At 36.2% G+C, this 26467-nt stretch overlaps 1 protein-coding gene across 1 annotated transcript in view; it reads right to left on the reverse strand.

Annotated features, from left to right (window-relative positions):
* The window catches only part of CNTN5 (contactin 5), a 238480-nt gene that overhangs the window by 51215 nt on the left and 160798 nt on the right, over positions 1-26467 (reverse strand). Inside the window, exons 12-13 of the mRNA XM_069027648.1 lie at positions 13081-13208; positions 11991-12166 (exon numbers count right to left, since the gene is read on the reverse strand). Of these exons, the coding sequence (XP_068883749.1) occupies positions 11991-12166; positions 13081-13208 (304 nt within the window). The remainder of the gene's footprint in view (positions 1-11990; positions 12167-13080; positions 13209-26467) is intronic.

The raw sequence follows: 26467 nt of genomic DNA on the forward strand, positions 1-26467 counted from the left end.
GAATATATGAGCACTCTACAGCTCAAAATGCAAAAGAGCACACACTCCCACCAGGAGTCAAATTCAGGATATAAATTTTTTAAGCTGTATAACACAGTAGCATTTAATAGCTATTGAAATGTGTTGCTCAAGACACTTAGTGATCTTGGTACAAAGCTTTAGTTATTAAAAGGATAAGACCAGAATCAGTCCACATTTGTCCTCTCTTGAGGATAATTTACATCTAATGTGTGTTTTGTTGTTAAGTGTGAGGAATAACATAATGGGTAGCAACTTCTGATTTCATTGCTCAGGAGCTGCTAAAAATCTTGGCTGTCGCTCTGACTTCCAGAGGGTTAATGAACGTGTGAATCCTAATATTCTTATCATGAAAAAATGTATGTATTTCATCTGCACACCTGTGTAACTGCGCAGACAAGCATCAATTGAAGGAATCATTGCTGTAAGTGGAGAGCAGTGCAGTACAATAGATCTCTGTGAAATTCTTTTATTACAGCATAACAGGATGTGCAGCCAGCATTCCTGGGGATATGTGAGTGGATTAAACTCACTGTGTTTCATACAGATAGGTACATACTCAGACATTAGATTCTTGATCATAATCAAGAAAATAATGGCGCATATTAGCTTCCATTTAGATAAGTAGGAGATATGTTTGACCCGGAACTCTAAAAAAAAATCCTGCATTACTGCTGTTCAGTGGCATTTATAGAGTGGTCTTCATTAATTTTAAAGACTCTTCCAAGTCTTGGAAGACAGATTATTTGTTGATTAGTTTATTCTGTGATGAGAGGCTCTAGGCCACAAAAAGGTCTGGGGGAGGTTAAACCAGTGTGCTGGCTTTCTAAGTCTTAAGAAGATTTCTGCACCTTGTCACTGCAGTTACTACTTAAACTTGAACAATTGCAATCTAGTTTTAAAAAAACCTACAAAGTGAGAATGCAGCAGAGACTCCATTAAGAAAAGTATCTAAGATAGAAACTTTCTTCTGCTTTTAGTTTTCTGTCAGTGGAAAAAGATGCGATGCTTCAGCAAAAGCAGAGACGTAGACTCCCCTTGGGGGAAGGCAAAAACTGGGTGACATGGATGCAAACAGTGTAGGAAGGTCTCTCTCGCCTGGACTAACATGATTTAGGACAGCCTGGTGTATCAGCAACTTTGTGGTCTCAATTTTAGTCAAAGCTGATGTTAGTGGTGTTTAAATTTCTTTGTCTAGTTCTAAATTTTGATGCTATTAAGTGTATGTTTTTAAAAGCTGCTTTTTATTTCACTGATTTTATGCTCTTTTGTGACAGGGAATATTTTGCAAGAAGCGCACTCTTTCAAAGTAGCATTTTATTAGAAAAATCCATATTCCTTTGTGTTCTGAGCATAATGTATTATCCATTTAATCAAGTATCAGTACACCTTAATCTCAGTATAAATGTCTACTGTGTGAAATGTATATCGTATTTTACTGAAGCTAAAATTTAAAACAAAACAAAACTGATAGGTTCAACAAGCAACTTTTTCTGATTTTCAGGAAAGCTAAGAGTAACCTTCAAGGTCAGCATCAGCTATAGACCTGATGTGCACTGTTGGTTTTCATTAAGCAGCAAGTAAATAATAATAATAATACAGCTCAGAATTCTGTCTGTCATGACTAATGTTTCTCTCCAGGACAACAAATTATTGTACCATTCCTATTATGCTCCCAAGCATCCCATTCATTTGGTTGTGGGCAGCTCCAGTGCTGAATGCTGTGTCAAGCTATGGCTCTCTCTACTTCAATGTGGCATGCTGTCTGAGGTCACAGTCATGTCTGCCACATATCTAATTAGCTTTACATATAAGGTATTGCTTGATACCAATTATTTTCAAAAATTGGTGCCACCTATACCTTAACATTTGCTTTTGATTTGGAAATACTTCCCTAAATTCCAAAAGGCTCCAAGGAGCATATAACATGCATACTTTTCTCAGTAGTAATGACATCACTGCATTTGTCTTTTGCACTTGTTGTCCTAATGCTGGGGGTTTGCAGAAGCAAAAAAAAAAGAATTTTCTGTTTCAAAGAATTTACTGTTGGGGAATGAATAGTTCTTCAGCTGTACCAAATACCCACAGAGAGGAAGTCCTGTGTGGATTTTTTTCTCTTTCCCTCTAACAAATCTTAAGAGGTTGTTGTGAGAGACTGGACTGTTAATAGTCAATTATTCAAAAAATGAACCGCTTAACTACCCAGGTGCAGAGAGTGTGCACCAGAGGCTACAGCTGGGTCTTGGACAAGATAAGAGAAGATGCTGATAAGAGGCAAATCCTGAGAGTTGGGGCAGTACTTTTTATCATGCTGAAGTCCTTACACAAGTGGCTCAGCTGTGGAAATTCCCTTTCAGAGAAGTACCAGGACATTCAAACACAGCCTGAAGGAACTCACCCCTTCTGGTGGGCCATAAATGACTCATTGTCACTGATATAAGAGGTAGCTGTGATGTCTTAGTCTTAGAAAGTATCATAAACCATCAGACTCCTGATGTGTCCCGTGATTCAAAGTATTACATCATTCAGTGTAAAATTCCCTGCTGCAGGGGATATACCTGGGCATTCCAGCCTTAACCTGATTAAGTATAAACCCAGTGGATTTTGTGTTTCACGGGCTTCTCCCACCCCTCATGGCTCAAGACAGTGAGCCATCACTTTGACTAGACAGGGGCTGTCACCACTGAGAAGACTAGAAGAAGACAACCAACAGAATCCATGCAGTGGTGACATATTTTCTGTCTCTCTGTCATTCTCTTTCTCTCCCTGCCCCCTCTCTTTTCCTATTTCTTTCTATCTCTCCCTCTCTCCCTCACATTTACTGTTAAATAAAAATCCATACTAATGACTTTGATGTATGGTCTCGTTTGCACCTTAATTTGGGCAAAGACATCTCTCTAATTTTAATAACCAGATCTTAACAGCTGTGAATTGCTTTGCAATAAACAACTTTTACATATGGCTCTTCCTTCAAATGAAGAGAATTAAACGTATTCTTCCTGTGAGAGCAAGTTCATTGTCCTGAGCCAGTTGCTAGGAAACCTGTCTGTTAATCTGTCCATTCATTTGCTGAGTTTTTATCTCTAAACCAAGGTGGTCCATTCAGTGCATCCAACTTTTCCTTCTGAAGACTTTGCAAAAGAACAATTTCTAATCTGCCTGCATTTGAAATGGAGCTCACAGTTACACCCTAGAGCACTTTCTTAGCATCTAGTAAGTCTTTTGTTTCTTTCTCCATACCTCTTCCATGAAAGAATTATACTTTGGGTTGATTATTACATAATTTATCACATATGCTCAAACTACAGAATCATATGTGGAAAATACATATGAAGTATCATTATTTTGTCATTGTATCAAACCCAGCTTTCATTTAATCTGCTTCTAATGATTCTCATTTTCCACACTGATTGTCATACTTCCCTTCTGCACTCCAACTGCAGTTCTTTGAATGTAGCTCCAATTTGTCTTGGAAAGAGGGACAAAAAGTCAAAGAAGTTCTTAATACTGGGTAGTTGGTAGAGATGACGTGTTAACCCACAGCTCTCATCTTCTGCACTGCAAAGTCTTGGGGACTGCCTATTACTGTGCAGCAAATTCAGGCTGGGAACTCAACCTGGACAACATGCAGTGCAAACTGTCTCTTTGCTTGGGAAGAATGTGTCTAAAATGGGTAATGAGAATATTACAAATGATCATGATTCAACAAAAGCTTAAATCAAAGGGAAGAAAAGAGTGGGCAAACACTGACTGCCATTGGAAGAAAACTTTTATGATGAAAGCCTAAGAGGAGTTTGGGCCACTTCTTTACTATGACTACAGGGGTTTATTGAGGTTTGCTGCCTGTCATCTAAATCTCTTGACACTGAGAGGTGAGGATGCTTTCCTACAAAGTGGTTTTTGTACAGAAGAGAGTACTTGGGAGGTACCAAAAGCCTAAAAAGATTCTATTCTGTTTAAACTGAAAACAGTAAAACAATGGTGTGTCAAATAAAAAGGACTGAGATTTGATCCTAAACAAGAATGACTTGGGTTGGCAATGATAACTTTTTCAGTTTAAATGATTATTTAAAATATATGTGCGTTTTTACATATAACACACAGGTTAGGTGAATTTCTGACTCGTATATTACTTCATTTAGCAAAATAGCTTTTATTAATGAAGTTCAGTTAGATTAGATTGAAAAATTACTTCACAGTTGATTTTTACTATATTTGGGTGGCAAAGGAGTTTATTTTTGGTGCATTTATCTGACGCAAACAAATGATTGTACAGAATAACCTTATGGCAGTGTTATCTTTGTACCATCAACAGTAAGTGAAAACCAGCAACATAATAAAATTCTTTTAAATTATGCTGACAATTTATATGTACATTATGCTGGATTGTTGGCTTCAAGCCAAATTCTGTCCATAATGCATTTAGGGCAATTTAAGTGCCATTGCATGCAAATTATCAGGTTTGAACACATCAACTAAGTCTGTCTACTGCTTGTCATGATTAGAAATTGCAAATATGCAGATTTCTTGGTTGATATAGTAATAATGGAGAATTATATCCTGAGCTCTGTCTTTTAATCATATAAGCACATTTGGAACAAAGAAGATGAAATCGTTGTTATCAGTTTTGTTTTGATTAATGGTATGTGGTAATATAATAATGGTAATATAGCAGTATCCAGGCTGATGCAGGTTGACGGAGACAAACCTGATAAAACACAACTTGCATTTCCTCTGTCTATGAGAAGTTGAAAAGATGGCTTTATGTTTGTGAATCCTTAAGAATCATCCAGGGGGAGTGCAGACCCTTCGAGTGGCAGCACTTCTGAACAGTTTGCATAGAGAAGGCAAGAATTATGAAAAGAGCTGTTTTGGTGAGCACTGGTGGCTTTGAGTGGATGCCAGAGTGATGGAATGTTGGGAGTGGATAGGAAGAACTTGAATCAGCTTGAAATGCTTGAAATGCATCTCAAGTGCATCTTGAATTGCTGCAAATGAGTTTGATTAATTTTATTGAAAGAAGGCAGAAAAAGAGATGAAGTTAAAAGAATATCAGCTGTCAGGTGGTATGTCATGTACTGGGGTAGTTTTTTGAAATCAAGGGATTAAAGAAAACATGAAAAAAGCACTGAGAATGGGAAGAAATGAGAAAAAAGATGGGATGTGAAATGGCAACCTTCAGGACAGAGAGGCCCACTACACTCATGTTACTAAATTAATGTTCTGTATCTGAGATTTCATTACCATGAGAAGAAAGGAAGAAAAGACCTCTAGAGTCTGTCTCCAGTGCAGTAGGTGATGATGAAAATGGTGATTATTTTTGCCATTTTTTCCCCCCGTAGTGTTATATCATTTTCTTTGGGACCTACTTAAACTTCCTATTTGTTAATGTCAATTGGAATAAATTAAATAAGAGCAGTTGTTACACAATGATTGATTGGTAGATTCTTAGTATGTTTATTGTTAGAAAATATTTATGAAGTATTTATATTAACATTATCTACTATGTGCTGCATGCTGTGTCTTGGTTTACCAAATAAGAGACAAAGAAAGGGGGCAAGAGGTAGAGGTGAGTTTCAGGATAGTGAGAGCTTCTCCCCATGATACTTCTCTGTAACAACACAATTGGGGTTTGCAGGTGCAAGGCCTCAAGAATAAAACCAGAAGATTGGGAGTGTAAGAACTGCAATGGAAAAATACTGCCAGGAAGGCTTTGGAAAGCACTGCCACCACAGCAGGGGAGAAAGGCTGCAGAGCAGCAAGTGTAAAACATGCAGCAGAGCTCTAAATGGAAGCTGTAGAGTTAGGAACTCGTATTGATCAGTTGTTAAAACAATCGACTCTGCTGTTATAGCCCAGATTAACACTGTGCCAAGCAGTTAAAAGATCCATCAGCTCCAAGTAAACAGGGGAAAGAATGGACGGTCATGAAATATCTTTTATTTATCCCAAGATTTTTTGCATTAGAATGCTTATTGTAAACAAGAAAGGTACAAAATACCTTAATGGAAAAAACCAGTAAAAATTGTCTGACTGTATTTCCTGACTTATTAAAATCACGTTTTAATAGAAATTGGTATTCAGGAACTTTAAGAGGCTCACATTTTCCAAAATGATTGGTTATCTCCCTTGTCTAAAATAAAATGAAATAATGGAGTTCACAGAATTGTTAAAGTTGGAAAAGACTTCTAAAATCATCGAGTCCAACCGCTAACTCAGCACTGCTGTGTTCACCCTTAAACCATATCCCCAAGTGCCACATCCACACTCGTTTGAACACTCCAAGGACTGGTGATTCCACCACATCCTTGGGCAGCCTGTTCCAATGCCTGACCACCCTTTCAGTGATCAAATATTTCCTAACATCTAATCCAAATCTCCCCTGGTGCAACCTGGTCACTTCCTCTCATCCTGTCACTTGTTACCTGGGACAGGAGAACCGATCCCCACCTCACTACATCCTCCTTTGAGGCAGCTGTAGAGGGCAATAAGGTCCTCCTCAGCCTCCTTTTCTCCAGGCTAAACAAGATGAGATGTTGCTTATTGTCTCTGTCACTTACTCTCTATTAATAGCCAAAACCACAAGCACTTGCATGCAACCATTTACATACTTTTTTGATTCTAGGAAATGTTTGGAGTGTCTCTTTCTAATGTGGCATGAAATAAATTCAATCAGTTCTCTAGAATGGCTTATATCTTGGAAGCAAAACACAGTAAAGTGCTGTATTACACTGTGGTCTTCATTGTGTTTGGATTTTGATTTATAGTTACGAGTCGTAGAACTCAAATTCCAGAAATCCTTATTCCATTTAGTACCCTACCTAATTTACAATAACTTTTTATCACTAAAGCTGAGATTCAAAAATTTTTTTTAAACTGCTCCTGATTGCTCAAATAGGTAACTGCTGTAGTGTGACAAGTGGGCAAAACCTGGTAATGAGCATAGGGCTGAAATATCTAGAGATTAGAGCTGACAGTCATGGCGGTGTTCAGCCTCTTCCATCAGCAGGAACGGATTGCAACAGTCAGTGAAACAAATTGGTAGCAATGAGGTTGATATGGCAGCTTTTCCCTGAACAAAAATTCTCTGTGCATAGAACACGTATCTTCTGCAAGTCTTCTGATAACTATTGCTGTTTTTCTCATGTGGGGACGAAGTAGGGGTGTTAAGTAAAACCCCTATTTAATTAACCTTGTTGGGTTTTACATCCAATAAAGAGGAAAGACATTATTATTAATGGCCTGCTGTTTTAATTGGTTTCATGTAGGGTAGAATTTAGCTCTTCCTATTTAGAAAACACTTAGGAAATTTTAATCTTAACTTCTCAAATATGATTAAAGTACTCCACGAAATTAGGGAGTGACTTGAAAATACAAGGAAAGATGCAAATTTATGCACTTCCAAAAGTTCTAGGTTACCAGATTGAAGTCTCCAGTACTAGGCAGGAATTAAATGCATTGTCCAATCTGTATCTACAGTCCTTTTTTAAGTGAAACAGTAGATTTCCATTCACTTCCATGTGAAAAAATAACCATTGTAAAACAGAACATGACAAGTTGTACTTATTGCTTCCCCTGGTGGCAGTTTCAGCTAAGATCAAAGAATAAGAACATACTCAGACCAAATCACTTTCCTGAGTCTGAGAAGTCAAGTTGAGGGACATTAAGAGCAATGCTATTGCTTACCAGGCTGTGGAAAACCACAGTAAATAATTTTGTTTGGCTGCTATAAAAACAGTATCAGCCTTCAAACACAGAGTTGGAATGATGACAGTTGAATGAAAATTTACTGACAAAATCAGATATTTTTAGATGAAAAATGGATATCTCTACGAGAAAATTAAGGTCACTAAAGATTGTAGGAGAGAACATTTTGAATAGAATTTTGAATAGGACCTCTAGATTTGGCACAAGGGACAGAAAAAAGTTATCCTAATAAAAACAAGCATGTTTATACTTTCTGAGCTTATTGCTTACTGTGTTGCTACAAGAAAATTTTGGAAATTCAGACTTCCATGCAAAATTGTTTCTATTTATTATACAGATTACCCCTCAAAGAACCTAAAATGTTATCAACTCTTTTGTGAGGCAGAATAAGACTTTACCAATGCCAAAGGATTCTGGTTTTATATAACCCTTGGCATTATTGTTCTTCCACCAAATGTACTGTGAAGTTACATAACACACAACATTTGGGATGTTTATTTTCCTAGACTGCAATCTGCAGTCACTCCAGTGGAATTCAGCTTGTCCATTTTCCTTAATATTCCCTTCATGCACAAGTTGACATCCTTATTGCACTTATCTTTTTGCCAGGCAAGTCCTTGAAGTACCTAAATTGATGTAGGTACTAAATCTTTGATACCTCAGTAAAGAACAGCAAAAATACCTTCGGTTTGTATAAAAAATTACTTCTCAGTATGAAAAATTATAACACCTTTTTTTTTTTTTGCACAAAAATGCTGATATAATTTCAAAACAAGGGAAGTAATATTGATTATTTTGAGAGAAGCTTTTATTTTTAATTGTAATTGCTAGGGCTCATGCAATTTTAGAAAGTGAAAATTCATCTACAGCCCAAATAAATGTTACTTTGGTGATAGCTTTTATAACACTTCATTAAGCATCAAGGTTCTCATCATAATTAATATTTGGCTCTTCCACGGTGAAATTATGAGCACTGCAACCAGTGATGAGAAGTTTACAGTGGTTTTATTATTAGCTAAACCCATTTAAATAATGTTTAATTTGTCAGGGTTTAAAACAAATAAGCAAACTGCAGTCAAGCCTGAAAATATTTTTATCTGATGAAGTATCAGTGTATGCAGAAAAAATGAACATATAATTCTATGACTTCATGCACACAAAGGATATTATTTTTCTTAAACATACTCCATTAAAAGCATTTTGTTCAGGCTCAACCATACAGTTTTGAAGTATTTAATTCAGAAGAGCAAAATAAGGGATACAGATAGAAATCTATCAGACTTCAAATTCCTGTTTCCTCTATTCATAAATCTATGTCTTTAACACATTGTGTATCTCAACTTTGAAACTGGATAGGTTAGAGGAAATTACATGGAAACATAAAATGAGTTTTATTTTCCTTTGTCCCAGTACCTGGTCATGCTTTAGATTTTAGTGAAGTAAAGAAATACATTTTCAACCTTGTGATAAATTTCTCGTTCCTATGTAGTTAAGAGAAATGAGAATGAGGTAAAATTGACAACATTCCACAAATGAGTAGTTATGGGGATTGTGCCAAAACACCAAAAAAATTGCTGTATTACCACAGTTGCTTTTACCACTTTCAAGATTTGTACCTCTCAACTAATCCAGCTTCATTTCAGGACAATGCAAAAAATCCAGATATTTTAACCACTACTTTAAAAGAATGTCAAGAAATGTGTCACATTATGTTTCCAACAGCAGTCAGAAAATTTCCATGGGGATTGGCCTAAGAGGGCCATGTTTTGTTACTTCTGTTCTGGAAAGGGGTGTTCCTCCCCACCCCTCATCCTGCCGGTAATGTGCTAACAGCTATTTTCAGACCCCTTCCAGTTGATCCAAGCCTACACTTCCACTCTCTCTTTAGGATGAAAACCAGAAATTTCTTGACCTTTAAATGAGTTAGGAATGCAGGTAAAGAAAGCATGGCATGACCATCTTATAAAGGCAAAAGGAGCTACTCCAGTCTAAAAATGTCAGGGTTTGGTGCTTCCTTTTCATACTTCTTTAGAGTTGTATATTATTTCACTATTTCAACACTGTTTTAACAGTGACAAGGTAGGAGCTAATTCTGTAATATTTTTAAAAATTTGTAATGCCTTTTTTCCAGACTGATTATATTTTCTGATCAGCTCAAGTTTGTTGAAAACTATGTTTTAGGAAAAAACCAATTGCTTATGTGCCTCTGAAAATAAAAATTAAAGATTTTTACTTAATAAACAACTTTTTAAAATCCACTTAGTCATTTAGATATTGAGTATTTACTCCATTATGAGAGACCTGTTCAGCCTGGAGAAGAGGAGATGGAGGGGAGATCTTGTTGCCATCTACAACTTCCTCAGTATGGAAAGCAAAGGGGTAGGTACAAAGCTCTTAACACTTGTGACCCGTGACAGAACCCAAGGGAATGGCCTGAAGCTGCGTCAGGGGAAATTTTGGTTGGGTATTAGAAAAAGTTTCTTCACCCAGAGGGTGGTTGGGCCCTGGAACAGGCTCCCCAGGGAAGTGGTCACTGCACCAGCCTGACAGAGTTCACGAAGCATTTGGACAATGCTCTCAGGCACAGGATGTGACTCTTGGGGCATCCTGTGCATGGCCTGGAGTTGGACTTGATGAGTCCCTTCCAAATCAGCTTATTCTGTGATTCTATGAGTAATACTGTCTTCACATAGTAAAGTAGCAGTGACACTCTAGCAGAACAGTGAGAAGGAGGTCATAAACTCAAACAGCTGGTTAAATCTACCAAGTTTTGGCCAAATTTTAATCACGTTAGGACAGTTAAAGGAACCAGTGATTTCAGTGTGATTTGCATGAATATTTGTCTGAAAATAGGATGTCATCTTTGATTGCTTTGAATAAGCCTTACTTCTATCAGATTGAGGGCTTTCTCTTGTAGAAATGAAATTAATGAAGAATTCTTGTGAGAGATCTACAAAATCCTATTTTATCATAAAATAAATGATATGAGATTGGCTTTATTTTGACATGAGATATGAAATTTCTTTGAAAATTTCCTAGCCTGTGGATTTTTCCCAGTGATTAAAAATTTCCTTTGAAGAAAGATGCTGAAATACACAGAAAGAACCATGTAACATGTTTTAGATTTAATTTTTTTTGGCAATCACTTGAAGTTTAATTTTAATCATAGGATATTTTCTTGAATCAAAGAATGACCTTGAAGTTAAAAAAGAGTGATAATTTTCCTTCTGACATAAATAGTGTTGTTTTGAGTGTTGTATTCCTCAGATGAAAATAACTATGCTAAGAACACTAAGATATGCCTTACTAATGCTGTTCAATTAAATGGTCTATTGAAGTAAACTCACATTTTAAAAACAAAAACCATCCACCAAGTGAATATGACTTCCACAAAGAGTATGACTTCTACATAGGCAAGCAGAAGAATAAATTGATTGCAGTTTTACAAGGTTTTTAATGCAAAGTTAACTTTGCTACATTGTACTCAAATGAGATACATTAAGTTTTAAAATTTCCTGACCTTTGTGGACTTCATTTTTCTCTGTTAACATAGCATGGACATTTGATTTACATTTCATTAGTGGGAAGATTGAGTTAAATGACTGTAGATTCTATTTCCAAACTTGTTCATATTAAAAGACTTCTTTCTACTAAGAAATGTTCAAACCGTTTTACATGAGAGAGGTTTGAATTACTTTATTGCACCATTTGATCATATGAAACTCTTTTTCACTCAAGTGGCAATATTTGAAATTGATATGCATATTTTTGTCCATATGATTCCTATTGACTTAAATAATGGTTACACGGTTAGGAAGTACCACATGCAGGGGAGTTAGTAAATATAGCCCTTGCTATTCAGATATTAAAATATATACTGGGCAAGTAAAGCATTAGGAGATGAGGGCGTTTCAACAGCCATGTTATCTGTGAGAGATACATCAATGTTTATAGCAGCATCCTTTCTGTATTAAAATCAGCAGAAGAATGTAAGCAGGATTTGATGAAAACTCCTTTCTGTTTCCTCACAAAGACTATCGGATACATCACTGATCATAGGATGTTCAAGTTTAATATCTTCTTGATGAAAACTACTCAGAGTAATTCTAGTGGTCAGCAGTTTGCACCTCCTCTAGCTAACATTTCTTTCCAATGTTACCAAAACCAGTTATCTCTGGTCAGAATTTGGTAAATGGGAGACATATAAAACCATGCAAATTTCTTTCAGTTCCCAGCACAGAGGTGACAAATGCATGGGCACTTACTGCCTTGATGCTTTCGAAGTGTCCACCTTCTTTCTCAAAGTCAATTGGCTGTCCATTGAGTGTCCAGTAGAAGGTGACATCCAGTGTGCTGTCATGAAGGGCTTTGCAACTGAGGACGATGCTCTCTCCAACTGTTAACTCAATCTTCTTGGGAGTCAGCTCTATTCTTGTAGGTTCTTGAAACAGAGAAGTGTTAGGAACATTCTGTTGGAAGTCTACTTATATTGCCAGACCAAAATAATATGGGTGAGTACTGCTGAGTCTACTCAGAGCTTACATTTGCTCTCAGTATCAACTACAGACAGTCAAATACTGAAATATATTCATAATGCATACTGAAGTATGACACTGGGGATCAGAAGGTACAGTTTCATGGAATCAATAAAGCAGAGTCCTAAACAACATTCTATAGGATATCTGAGATGGATTAATTAATTAATTTTATTAGTTTCAGGAAAAGCTACATTTTTAAATTTTTCTTTTTAAGGCTGTAGCACCTGAAATTTTGTGATTGCATGAAAATTTCAGTTTTGTCCCATAGAACAATAAAGGATGTTTCCTGGATTACTAAGTATAGGAAGAAGCTTGACAAATGAAGTCAAAAGGCTTGAACACCTGCAAAGAAAATCCATGATCCTATATGAATTCAGCTGAAAAATGGAAAAAAAAGTGGTTCAGAAATGGATTGCTACTCAGTGGTTTTATTATTATTAATCTTCTAAGGTACTATCTTTCTCTGTATTTTATATAGGTACAATTATTACTTTTAAATTAAAGGTTTGTTCTCATGCAGGATAAGATAGGGGTAAATGAGTTCCCGAAGATAAAATATGTTAAAAGGGATATTGATTCCTTTGCTTACAGAATTATTTAGAGTTTGAGTGATTTAATAAATACTTATGACACATCTACAATATAACAGCTGGAGTATGCAATCTGATTCAGTGTTTGACTAGATGGAATTTAGTCCCCCTGTCTTGTTGGAAACACTTTTTTATTCTGCCTGCTTTATGGTTGGCTGGGAATTTTAAGTAATATTTAAATATTAGTCAAGAGAAATCATCATTACCATCAAAACATTTTTTCATACCTTTAACGGATACTGATGCAACAATTTCTGCAGATCCAAATACATTTACACCTTGGCATAAATACCGTCCTTCATCAGACTTGGAAGCATTCAGGATTCGCAGGCTCCCATGTGGAAGAATAGTTATCCTGGAAAGGATAAATCCATAAATATATAAATATATAAATAACTCACCTATCCTACCAGCCAAATTCCATGATGATATCTTTCAGAAATAATCACTAGGATTAAGGACTGCTGTCTCTGTAGCATGATGACTGAAGATGATAACTGAATTATCTTCTGTTTCTAAAAGGTTTTAATAAATCTGTTTTACTACTCCTTCCTTAATTCAAAATTTTCAAGGAAGCATCAGAGGATTAGTATCCTTTGACACTTATTAGAGGTGAATTTTAATGAAACTTTTGTAGAACAGTAAAAAAGATAATCCTTCATAATTTGTCTTCAAAGTTTCACCACTATATTATTGTCAAATCACATTTCAATATCAAGCACAGGCTATTCCATCTAGAAAAAAAATGACCTTAGAAATCAGATCTGAGAAGAATGGGAAGGAAAATGCAAAAGAAGGCAGGGAAAAAAACCCCATAAAATTAATTATATCTAGTCAAAACATGATTTATGGCATCACAGCACAGTATAGCAAAGGGACTTAAATAATCTCTGCTTTTTTGTAGATAGGCTTTTATTTTTTTCTCTGCGTGTATAATTACAGCTCCACTACACCTCTTGGTAAGTAATCCCACTACAGCATATTCATGAGAAATACTCAACCACTCATATTTGGGAGTTTCAAATTTTCGTTTTGCTTACACAATATTAATCATAAAGTCTATGAAGCAGCATGAAAATTAACACTTTTTTTTTTTGCTATTCTAAAATGACAAAGACCTGAATTTATTCTATCCCAAAGCTGCAGCCCTGGAAGAGCAGTAAATTATCATGGGTCCTTTCCTGACAGAGAAGTACGAGCCTAAAAGGAATATGGCATCTCTTACATGGCATTTAAGCCAAGCCCTGTTTGCAGGTGTTGTGTATCCTTTCTCAGGTTAGGTAGTGGTTACAACTCTCTCAAAGGTGTTGGGAGATGTAGCCTGGGAGGCATGGACACTGGAAGCAGATAATCCTCAGTAAATACTTTCAGGTATCCCATAGAAGTAGGGGAGGACATGGAGTGCTTCCTTCTCCTGTATTTTAAAGCTAAGGTAGCAGCTCTGTGTCAGAGAATCTAAATAAGTATGTGAGTGGGTGGCTCTTCCCCAGTGATGGTTCGATTTTTAGGTATGCCTGTCCAGAGAGGACTTTCTGGCTGATGCAGTATAGACTGACACTCCTTCTGCTGGGAATCCTTTGTTGAGTCTATGATCAGAAATCATGGAGGGTATGATGTTGTGTTTTACTCTTGAGAAGTAATTAACCTGGAGTATGGCACTTTTGACAGGATTGGGTTGGGCTCTTCAGTAGCAAAAGAGGGAAGGAATTCCATTTATAGGCTGGCTATGTTAAACTTCAAAGCTGTAACCTTTGATTTATACTAGAAGTGATTTGCTTAGGCTTAAGATTCAATAATGTGCTCAAACTAAATCATTAATATGAGACTGCATATATTTTTTTTTTTTTTTTTTTTTTTCTTCAGTAAAAAGAATAATATCCCCCATTTTCTGACTCTCTGAGAAATGGTGGTTTATTATCTGAGGTTTATAAACATTATGGTGGAGAAAACAGAATTTCATTCCAGTGAAAAATGTTCTGTTCACTTCAGATGTGAAACCACTCACTGCTCTCAGCAGACGGCAGAAGAAAATAATAGCTTCAAAAGTGAATGGAGCAGAGGAAGGACAAGTCAGCTCTAAGGTTCCCCAGTGCAACTCCTCAGAACTCCTGTCCTACTCTAAACAAATATACATCAGTATTTGAGTCACATTATTTGTCTAAAGGTAATTTTATAGAAAGCATTTTTGTATTAAGCAAATGACTCTGTATTAGAGTTTTGAGGGTTTGGATATTTTCCAACAAATAAGGCTTGAAACTTTGTTATGATATGTCACACCTTTGAAGAAACACTCTGCTTGAGAAACTGACAGGGATGCAAGCTTCCTTCATTTTTGCTGGGTGTAATTTTAAATAAAATTTTCTATCAGGATGCTCAGTTTTCAATGCTCTGATGACATAATTTGTAGGGCAATAATCTTTGCAGAACAGTGATAGTTTTCGTCAATATATTGACAGGATCAGAGAAAGGAAATTCCTTTAATGTTTGCAGATTATAAAAGCTTATACACAGCTTAAGTCCTGATATAAAACAGTTTTGAAATTCTGACTTTGGGGGAAAATAAAGGTAGATGCATATGGAAGATTATCTAGTGAATCTGATGGATATTATCAATTACATTTCTATTTAGTTAAAAGTTTGTGCTATCCATGAGGGAAAGAGTAATTACTCAATCAAAGGAATTGCAAACACATTTGCTGGTGAATTTTTTGGCTCAGAAATTAATATTTTCCTTCAGGTGCCTAGCACTCATCTGTCCTCCCTTTTTTTTGTGTGTTTGGGAAAATAGCCAGAGGCCTGGTTATGATGAAAACTGAAATGCTTTATTTATTCATATAATACTTGCTGCACACAGCAGGAACATAGACTTCTTCTCCTTCCCTGCCAATATCTCTCAGTCACAGAGAGACCACCTGCATAGAATGTCTACATATTTTAATAAAAAACACCATAGCAAAGAGTTTTTTTACTTCGCAAATAGAAGGGAAGCAAAGAGAGGAGAATGGGCCTGGGGTAGAATTAATGATAATTCAGGAAAAGAAGCAATCCTAAATTATTAATTAATTAGAAACTGAGGAAAAGATGATGATGGATGAACAAATAGAGAAAGGATGGTTGAGAGATCAAGGTGATAGTTTGGAAATTATTGTATTTAAGTATAAGAAAAACTCATTGTAATCACGTAAAGGAGAGGGATGTTTTACATAAAAGGTTTCTGAAAAAAGAGGCACAAAATTAGTGTCTCTGTAGAAAAGAGTTTTCATCTCTCTAACAGCCAGAAGAAAAAGAGAGTAATGTCTTGATGTCAAAAAGTGTGTTGTTTTGAGCTCAACTGCAACAAAGATTTTAGCAGTAATTATTAGGAAAGAGTAATCAAGATATAACAGCAAATGGACTTGAGATAAAATTGAACATGGGTTAAGTACACAGAATAAGATTAAATTATTATAATATTTAATAAGTATAAATATTTTCTAGAAAATAAGTACAGATTTAATCTTCCATGGATTTCACACAATATTTTCATGCTGAAATTCACATTACTGGCTAAATAGGTTTAATACAAAAATTAAGGATTGCTAAGAAACTGGTTGAAGAAAAGAGAATTTTTTTTGAAAGAGAAATTGGTTTTTATACTATGATATTACTTTTCAAAATTACCAGGATACAAAAAGGCTGCTAAAAATTTGATTAAATAAATCATTGTTTGACACAGCAACTGAGCACCAGACTCACAGAAAAGCAGTAGCTGTGACTCTGAACTAAGAGGACCATGCAGTAAAAGCAAATGCAACCCTAGAATATATCAGACACCAACCTGCATCTCTTTATGAAAGTATTAGTACATGAAGTGCTGAGGAAATATAATAAGGAATGCAGGACAATTTTGAGCATCGGTATTCAGGAAGATTAATTCTAATCAAGCTGACTTTTGGAAGGATCATCAAGATGACCGGGGAGGAAAGAAAACCTTTTGTTCTAGAGGCTGTTTGTAAAATTAAAACCGAGGTGTCTGCGTGTGAGATGAGTTTTTATTTTACATGTTAATTCATGGATCTTGTCAGCAGTCAGTTGAACCTTTTTTTAAAGGTAAATAAGTGCAGATGTCTAATTCACATTGTAGATCTCTACATTTCAGTATCTCAACGTGGAACTGAATCTCACCCTCAAATCTTAATTTTGTTCCCCAGATATAAATACCTTTTATGATCTGATGTCATTTGTGGGACAAAACCCCAGCTGCTGCATAGCATGGAAACTAATTTCCCCATTGTCCCCACTTGCTGTGGGCTTGCTTTGTGAAATGAAGCAGTCTGAGCACATGAACTTCAGTTGATACTAAACTAGGAGGGATGCTTGAGGAGTGAACTGCTTTTCAGATAAAAACATGAATCCATCTGAGGAATGGAACTAGAGCTATTCCAAAGAGAACTTTGGACAGTGGACAGCGTGGATAGTATCAACTTTTTGCTTCTCCTATTGACCCATGCTACCTGCTCATGTAGAAATAGCCATAAGACACCTGTACTGGGCTGACAAATGTGATTTGTGAGAGGATGTAAGTGTTTAGAGCACAGACATAGAGATCAATTAACCACAAGCTTCACTGCCCGTGAAGCTGAAACCCCCAACAAATTAATAATTAAAGAGATAAATTGAAATTGAATGTGATTTCACAGTGTAGCTTATATCTCTGCATATTATAATTTTCCACTCTGTATCAGAAATAGTGCAGTTGTTGGATGCCCAGCTTGCATCACCTGTGGTTTTCTTGTTCAAAATATCAGCAAATTTGGGCATACATATTAGTAACACTTCTATAATGTCAGTTTTGATAATGATAACATAATCCAGTAAACTAGTTTGAGAACTGCTACAAAGCCATAGAAACATGAATGAGAGTGTAAATTTTCATCTCTAAGGCTTCAGGATTGGACTTAGATTAACACTGGAAGGCTGCAAAATACTCAGCAACTATTGTTTTCAGACAATATTTTCAAATTATTATTTTCACTGTAAAAATATTGCATTCTATTCAAAGTGTATATTCACCAGTAACACTTTAGATTGGAAGCATGCTTAGTACATTTGTTTAAACTAAAATGCGTTAGCTCACTCAAGTCAGTAATTTTGTCAATTTTGTTCTTTTTTTACCAATGAAGTATGCACCAGGGAAAGTCCTTGATGAAGAATGTGCTGCTTTATCTGGAAGGATGAAATCCCATGCTGTTTGCATATGGGATGTTGATGATAATAGAAAGGTGTTCTCTGAGACCAAGTGTCCGCTAAGAAGCTGATGGATGGAAATCAGCCTCATAAGAAATGCTGGATCTTTGTTTATAGATGGTGTTTGGACCTCCTTTATTTGGCAGTCTGAAATCACCACAGTCTTAAGCCTTCTCTTAATCACTGCTGGCTGACAGAAAGGTAAGGAAAAGTGCTGATGGAGGTGAACAGTGTAATGTCCCCACAAATGTGAATGACGAATTTCAGGTTTCTTTAGACTATGTGATTTAGAGAATGGGAGTAAGTAGGATATGATATGTAAGAGCTACTTGTATAGGAACTTTTGAATTTTTTTTTAAAGTATTTTGATTAAAAGGTAACAATTTTTTTCCTTTCTGCTGCTCTGTTTGCAGAAAACTTTTGAGTGTGACCATAAAATTTGCTCTTATGTTAAGGGGAAGGAGTAAGAAAGGGGAAATACAGGCATCTTTGTTTTGGTGTAAAAAACTGAGATTTATTCTGCCTGCCATATCATTTTTCCTTTGATTGATTCTTAAGTATAAATGTATTAGTAGTGCAGATGCTTTTACTGTTCCACTGTCTTATTGAAAAAATATTAATTCATTAATATCTGGTATCACCCACCATAGAAATTCTCAGATATTATTTACAGCTGGTAGAGGACGCACTATTGTATGTTGTAAACTGATGCTGGAAATTTTCAGCCCTCTTTATCACCAGGGACAGTTTTACCTTGACCCACTGGGGCCGGGATGTGCATTTATTTTCCATATCACATGTTAAATCAGTGAGCAGAGACTTCCATCAAGATTAAGATAATGAGAAATGGAAACTCTAATTTTCATTCTGTTGCATCATTCCTAGCAGATTCTCATAAGCAGATGTCTTGATGCTGTGGTAGAAATTGTTTCTGGATGCTGAAATAGCTGAGCAGTTGAGGAAGCAAACATGAAAATTGCTACACAACAACTCAGGATTTTACTTGCACAGAGAGGGACACAGTGCCTGGACCTTAATAAAAATGAATGTAAGGCAGCTCACACTTGGAGCTTTATATTCTTTAAATAACAATTGCAGAGTGAAAAAAATAGAAGTCAGATGTGTGGTAATTTTTGGTGGTGAGGAAGAATTAGCAATGGATAATTTGGTTAGGCTATAGACACTTGTATCTTTCTCTGTTTTCAATTAATTCTTTCGATATTATATTTTGACTTTCAAACCAAACTAAATTTTTATAGCACATTAGAGTTATAACCACAGCAATAAGGGAAGCACTACATTTAGTCAAAACTTTTGCAGACTTTAACACCTAGTAACTGGAATTTAAAAAAAATTATTGGTGGTTAGAAAATCATCCCCTGCCTTTTTCATTTTGATCTAAAATCAGGAGTATGAAATTGGTTTGTCTGCATGTTGGAAAAGAGAATCTTAAAGATGCAAATGGAGAGAAGCTGCACTGACTCATTTAGCCTGTGGCCCCTCACAGTGTTCTGATCTGAGCAATCTGTCATTTTACATTAGCTTAGGTTTGGGATCTGTCAGCTTCCTTTAATGTAGATTAGAAGGAGTCAGAACAAGTATTTGTAAATTGTTGAAACCTTTATTTCTCCATGAATGGCTTTGGGCTATCTCATTCCCCTTTGCTTTCTCTTGCTCCATCGTAATAGATGCACAAACCTCTAATGCTTACAGAAAATAGATATGAGTTATTGTTATGGTAAAGCCACTTAGATAAGCAAAAGGCAATCTACTTTATACATTTTTTAATAATATCACCCTAGATAGAGTAATTTTATTTTAATATTGTTGACTTAATTAAAAAACAACCCTATATTTGGCACAGTCTCTTGGCAAAGCACAAAATTATTTGGATTTTCTTCATTTCAAGTTTTCAAATATTTATAATGGTGTAATTCCTGTGTGTCATATCTTAGGTCAAAGGAATATGTTGAGCCTTATTATTGATGTACCACAAACTACTTCCAGCTCTATTTAAACTAATCTATGCAGACTGTCTTAGGGCAGTTTCTTTCAAAGGAGCCACAGCCAGGCCTCTCATTTTGCCCTTGCTGTTTGCTGCACAGGAGCATTTGTGCATGAAAATACACAGCTCTGATTGGTGCAAATGTTGTCCATGTATGTTAATATAATTTCATGTGGATGACACTAGAAGTTATTTTTTGCTTACGAATGTAGCTTCTGTTCTAAGCACAGGGAATAAATATGATCTTTGCAGTGTTTCTGTGCAGTAAAGTCTGGAAATACTGATATGCCAGAACTGGCAGTGCTTTTTTCTTTGTATGAATCAGCTGGTCATTATTAGTTTAAATGATGCTTTGCATTAATGACTTTATTCAACCCAAAACTTAAGCACGTGGCTTGCTTTAAAGACTCTATTAAAAGCACCAGTCAAGGATGATAGAAAGGTGTTAAAAATTAGATTTCTAAGGTAATAAACTGAAGATAACTAAGGTAATAAACGGAAACAGAGTCTAACTGTAAATGTAACAAGTTCAGATCAGTAATCTATTAGCTAGAGAAATTATACAACAAACAGATATTTAAATTATTCTACATTTTTACTAGTATGCTCAAGTAAGTGTTGGTACATACTGAAAATTTAGCACCACTTCACTAACTGGCACTTTGTCATGCTGCTCAAATATTTTACCCTCAAATGTGTTTCATCTTGTGCAAAGAAAAAACTAGTAGTATTATTCAGAAGACATATCAGGATAAGTGTTCCAGAAAAACTTATTCAGGAAATTATTAGAAAATGCCATTTAAGTTCTTTTCTTCCCTGCATTGAAGTCCAAGAGTTCTTTAAAAGCTTTTATAGAATACATTTGGTTTAGAACAATTTATCTCTAAACATGGTGACAGTACTCTAAAATTATTAAAATGTTCTTTCATATTTTTTAAAATCCATATCATACTCTTGACCCATTTAGATTTAATATCTATTTGAATTTTTAAATATTTTTGATAATTAAACATATTCCTCTTTTTTACACACTATTTCAATGTCAGAAATGTTCTTCTACTGCAAAAAAGTTCCTTCTTTTCAGGAAAAAGCCTTATCACAGTAATTTTCTCCATGTTTCTAAGTGACAGCAATGAATTATTAACTTATTCTATTTTCCTCAGAAGCTTTAGAAATAGTAAAGTCTTGTAGGACTGCATGATCCCTCCAGAAAAAGAAAAATACACAAGAAACTTTAGTTACCCTAAAGATATTTACGTGTTTCACTTGTTAGCTAGAAAAGCAACATTAATACACAGAGGCAGACCTTATATGCAAGAGGTAAAATTAAAATAGACCAGGTGCTCAAGGAGGCAGATCTTTAGCCAGTGTAAAATAACATAATTTCATCCAACTACATGGTTTTATTTCGGCTCATACTAGATAAGGACGCATCTCAAAACAGCCAAACTATGCTATGCTTGAAGTGCTAACATTAACTTCAGCAATATAATATGAAGAGCAGAAGCTTTAATTTCATTCAAATGAGATTCTTGTAAATTGAAGACTCTTAATTAGATGTTTACATGGGAAGTTTTCATATGCTCAGGGCATCAGTCATCTAGCTAAGGCTTTATTGTTGTAAGCTCCGTAATGATGTCCAGTCAGATGGAACCTGCTTTCCGATGTTGATTCATGTTCTATAGCAGCACTACTAGAATATTAGCTGCAAGTCGTATTTTGATGTAACACAGCAATGAAATTGAATATTTCCCACCTCTCTGAAAAATGATTTTTGTTAGATATAAAGTTTCTTCTTTCATGTGAATAGAAGAGCTGGGTAGAAGAGAACAAATGACTGTTCTTTTGCATTAAACTGTTGCTCTCAAGAAAAATAAAAAACAGCAAACAGCCTCCCCCCCCCCCCAAAAAAAAAAAAACCCACAACAACATTGTAGTTAGCAGTTAATTAATATGCATTTTTTAAGACTTCCCTGATGGAGCTATTTTCTACTTTCTCTCCCTGGCACACACAGTCAGTCAGTTACCGAAGCACCACTCGGAGCTGAATGCCATAGTCCCAAGATGGTAAAGGACCAGCAGTCAAACTGATGACTGGAGGCTTGATAAGGAAGCTGATTGCTGAGAATCAAATCAGCAAGAGGGTTGTAAATCCTTGTATAATAGCCAGCATGGAGGTTTTAAAAGGATTAGGGCTTAAATACATGCTTTCTTTGTCCCATTCATATAATGCATCAAAACACATAAGAAAAGGCGTACTCTTTCCTGACATTTTTAGAAATAGGATAATGAGATTAATATGCTCATGGTATGGGAGGGCTGGGATAGTTTTAACAGTCTACTGATAAATGTTTTTAATGTAGCATTCTGTTAATTTGTTACTTCTAATTTGAGTATATTTTGCAAAATTGTGGTTTCAACCATCTCCTATATCTAGTCTTGGTTGTAATTCAAAGAGAGGACAGATGAATGTGGCAATGTCTGCCTTATCCTCACATCAAACTGACTCTGCTGTCAAGTGGAGAAGCTTCAAGTATATTTCTATCATATGGCAGGTACTGCTAGACTCTGAAAGATGAAGACTAATTGCTTTCATCATTATGCTGTCTCTGGAAGAGTGTGCAAAGTCTGCCCTTACTGCATGTTGGTCTGGGTAGAAACGCTTTGGAGGGGAGATTCCATTAGCACGATATATGTTAAGCTTGGATCAATAGCTATGAGTTCTTCACTAGTTGTGTAGAACTGTCATTATAAGATTCAGTGCCCCACAGAACTGCTGGCCTTCAAACCATCGCTGTTGTGAAATGGCCCCTATTTTCTCCCTGTCTAATGGTTATAAGGTTTTCTCCCTTATGGTTATAAGGTCTCAGCTAGACTACGGATGAGTTTGACACACAGTTTTCATGAAAGATACATGACCTAGAGGGGCTAGAGTAAAAGAATTTTTCAGTACAGAAATGACTTTGAAAATTGGGAAAGAATAATTTGAACATGGATTACTTTAGCTCCCAAAATACATTTGCTGAGATGTTTAGAGAGTTTTGAACATTGATAAACTTCGTAGACTGTATGCAATAAAAATGGCATATATTAGTATAGCAATAGATGTGATTACTTCTTTATAGTAAGATGTCCCTGCTGGCTCTCTGGTTATTCAAATCAGAGATCATCATGCTGTGACCAATAAGGGGCAGTCATTACTTGTTTGCTTAGTTCTACAATATTTCTGAGTTTACCCTTGGAAATTCCAGCACTTCGTCTTTCTATCATCTTCCTTGACAATTAGATCTAGTGGGAAAGATCTAAATAATCTGTTTCTACCTCCAGAAGGAAAGCAAAAGATGGAGGCAAAATTTTTATTCCATATTACTTCACACTTTGAGACAGGAGCTTTTCAGTGGAGAAATCTGTAGGATAGAACAGACTTCACAAAAAATGTGAGAAGTGAAAGCACACCTGATGAACAACCTTCCCTCTATAGTTCCATGACACAGCCCTAACCTATCTCTGTGATAGAGATCTAGATTTCTACACCATTTAAATTCAACGCACTTCCTTACTGCATCCCTGACAAGGGATGTGCTCAAAAGTCAATACCTCTTAAGAACATGTCATTGTTTATTAAGATATTGCTGCAAGATGAGGATTCAGAAACCTTGATTATAAATAACAGTGCAGAGTAAAGGCTGTGATGTTTCTGCAACACATACAAAATCATCACAGGAATATTTGTTCTGGAAGACAGTTTTGTTGGAATGCTACCTTTCCTCTAATTATTGACCACTCTCTCTAATTACTTTTTTCTTTTAACAGTAAACCCACAGGTTAATGATCCCACTTACAGGGTCTTGCAGTGTTTAAACCTTTATGGGAGGTTAAAAAATATATATCTAACTATGCTGTAAAGCTGACAGAGCTACATTAGTTTTCTTATATTTCGTGAAAGGACAAATCTGACCTGTGGATGCAGGCATCTTGTAGGAAGGAGAGACAATCAGTTCAGTGGAGAGACAGTTTAAAAGCATTGGCTCAGCACAAAAATACTTCCAGACTGCAGGAGTGGTAAATGGGATTTTGACCAAAATGAACTAAGATCTTATTGACACCACTTTTCAGGTCAGTTGAGTTCATTTTGCATTCCAGGGGGGAAATGGGTACATGGCTGAAAAACTAGGTAAAACAAGATTTATTTTATTCTCATGTCACAAGGTGAAATACAGTCTATTAACTGAAAAAGGCAGTTAAAAAGACACATGTTCCCTCCAGAGAACCACACTGCCACTGAGGGTGAAAAGGGTACAAAGTTCTTACTGACAAACAATTTATTGATTAGGGTTGTTTGAACCTTAGAAGCTTTAGTTTACTTTGGAATATCTTGCACTTCAGCCGCGACTCAAAAATTTTGATTACAAGTTAAAATAACAGTTCAGGAGGAAGTGCTTTTGTTTAAAACTGACATTTCTATCTACAGCTGGATCAATGTGCATGGAAGAGAACAGATGGAATACCTGCAGTGACATAAGTTATGTGCAATAAAGCAGGTGACAAAAAAATTGAACAAGAAAAAAAAATCAGTGACTCTCTGTGCTACTCCACCAGGCTCCTCCCAAAGATTGCTCCTGTTTTAGAATCACGTGTCCTATCATGCGCAATGAGAAGGTCACAGACTTCTTTGGGAGAAACACTCTACGTGAAAAAAGGCGTCCTCAGGCCACACCTATTTTGCTCTATGCACAAACTACCCACACACAACCTCTGCATCCTCTCTCTCAATGTCTTGGTTTTGCAAGGATGGAAAGTTGTGACGGTCACAGGCTCTGGAGAGGACTAGGGAGCCAACAAGAGCCAGCCAGCAATGAAAGCTCTTGGAGAGAAGATGCAACTGCTAATTTTGTGGTGTTGGATGCTCACATCATTTGAAGGATTTGGATGCCTCTTGGGTTGCTCTTGCTTCTACCAGCCACAGGCTCTCTGATGGATGAGACGTAATGTCCCCTCATATTTATTTATCATATTTATTTATTTATCATGGTGAGTCTGGGTACATCATTACATCCCACTGGTGAGGCCACATACTCCCACCTGATACAGGTGATCAGTTGGGCATAGCTTATTTCAAGATATAAACTGTCATGGTTGCAGTGCTACACCACCATTTGACAGGAGGCATTGGAGAGGATCCCATATTGGTCTAGAAGCAGAAGTGAATTCTTGTGTAGCTGTGTCATACCTACAGACCAGTGACACAGTATCTGTGTGATCATTCAAAGGAATCTGCTGTTGTAATTGTAATGGGAAACTATAATGCTAAAAACTGGTTCTTGTTTCCTAGAAGGTCAAAGCAGCATTAGAGCATTCACTGTCCACTGACCAAGCTTACTGTCTGTCTCCATACCAACAGGCTCAATAAATAGGCATCTTCTCTCATCAGCACAGAAGCAAGAACATGATACTTCTTCAGTGATATAATCTTTCTTGTTTTCCTAAATTCTACTTGCTTTCTTCAAACTTATTTGCATCTCATTCTTTCTTCCCTAAATCTCCTTTTCCACACAAAGCAGCGTGTTATGGGAGTCTCAACTGTTGCCCCATCTCACTTCTTCCCTAACCTTACCTATGAAGTGCATTATCAGTGACGTTGGCATGGAGCTGGAGACACAGAAAATAGGATGAAAAAATTACTAAGTCACTGGGGATAACCCACTGCCAGATATGTCCTGGCAGAACACACTGCAGTTGTGTTATATAATTACACAGATAGACTAATCAGAAAAAAACCCACATTTTATAATTTTATATAGCTGTACTATAGCAAGCTCCCTTCTCAGGATGACAGAGAGGAGTACTGAATAAACAGAGACCTCACTACTTACTATATAATCACATCTCACTTTTGCACACGGAATTATTTTCCAGCCATTTAAAAGAATTTTAATCTATTTTAAATAACTTTACCTGTGTACTCTGAATCTAATAGACCAGGTGACTACTTCCCAGGGACCTTGCCAGGCTAAGCTAAGCATCTAAAGGCAGTAGTGTGAATGTGTCCTTAGAGCAGGTAGTGACAGATGGCACAAGTTTTGCCCATCATTTTGTAGTTCACTATGTTGGCATCTCTTTTTCCCTGTCTTCAGAGGTCTGGAAAAAGACACAGTCAGGGAGCAGAGGCAATGAAAAGAAAGATATTTTTCCTAGGGATACAGAGAGGAACATACAGGTTTATTGAAACCTGATGAAAGATTGTTGAACTAAGAGCAAACCTGAAGGGAAGGATGAGCCTTCCAAGGACACGGTGGATAGGGATAACCTGTTTATAGTTTCACCTTTCTCTTGTCAAGTTTTCTTCATTTAAAAAATGCTCCTTGATTTTACTTCACTTCTAA

The sequence above is a fragment of the Aphelocoma coerulescens genome, chromosome 1 (genome assembly GCF_041296385.1).
Source record: "Aphelocoma coerulescens isolate FSJ_1873_10779 chromosome 1, UR_Acoe_1.0, whole genome shotgun sequence".
Lineage (NCBI taxonomy): Eukaryota > Metazoa > Chordata > Aves > Passeriformes > Corvidae > Aphelocoma > Aphelocoma coerulescens.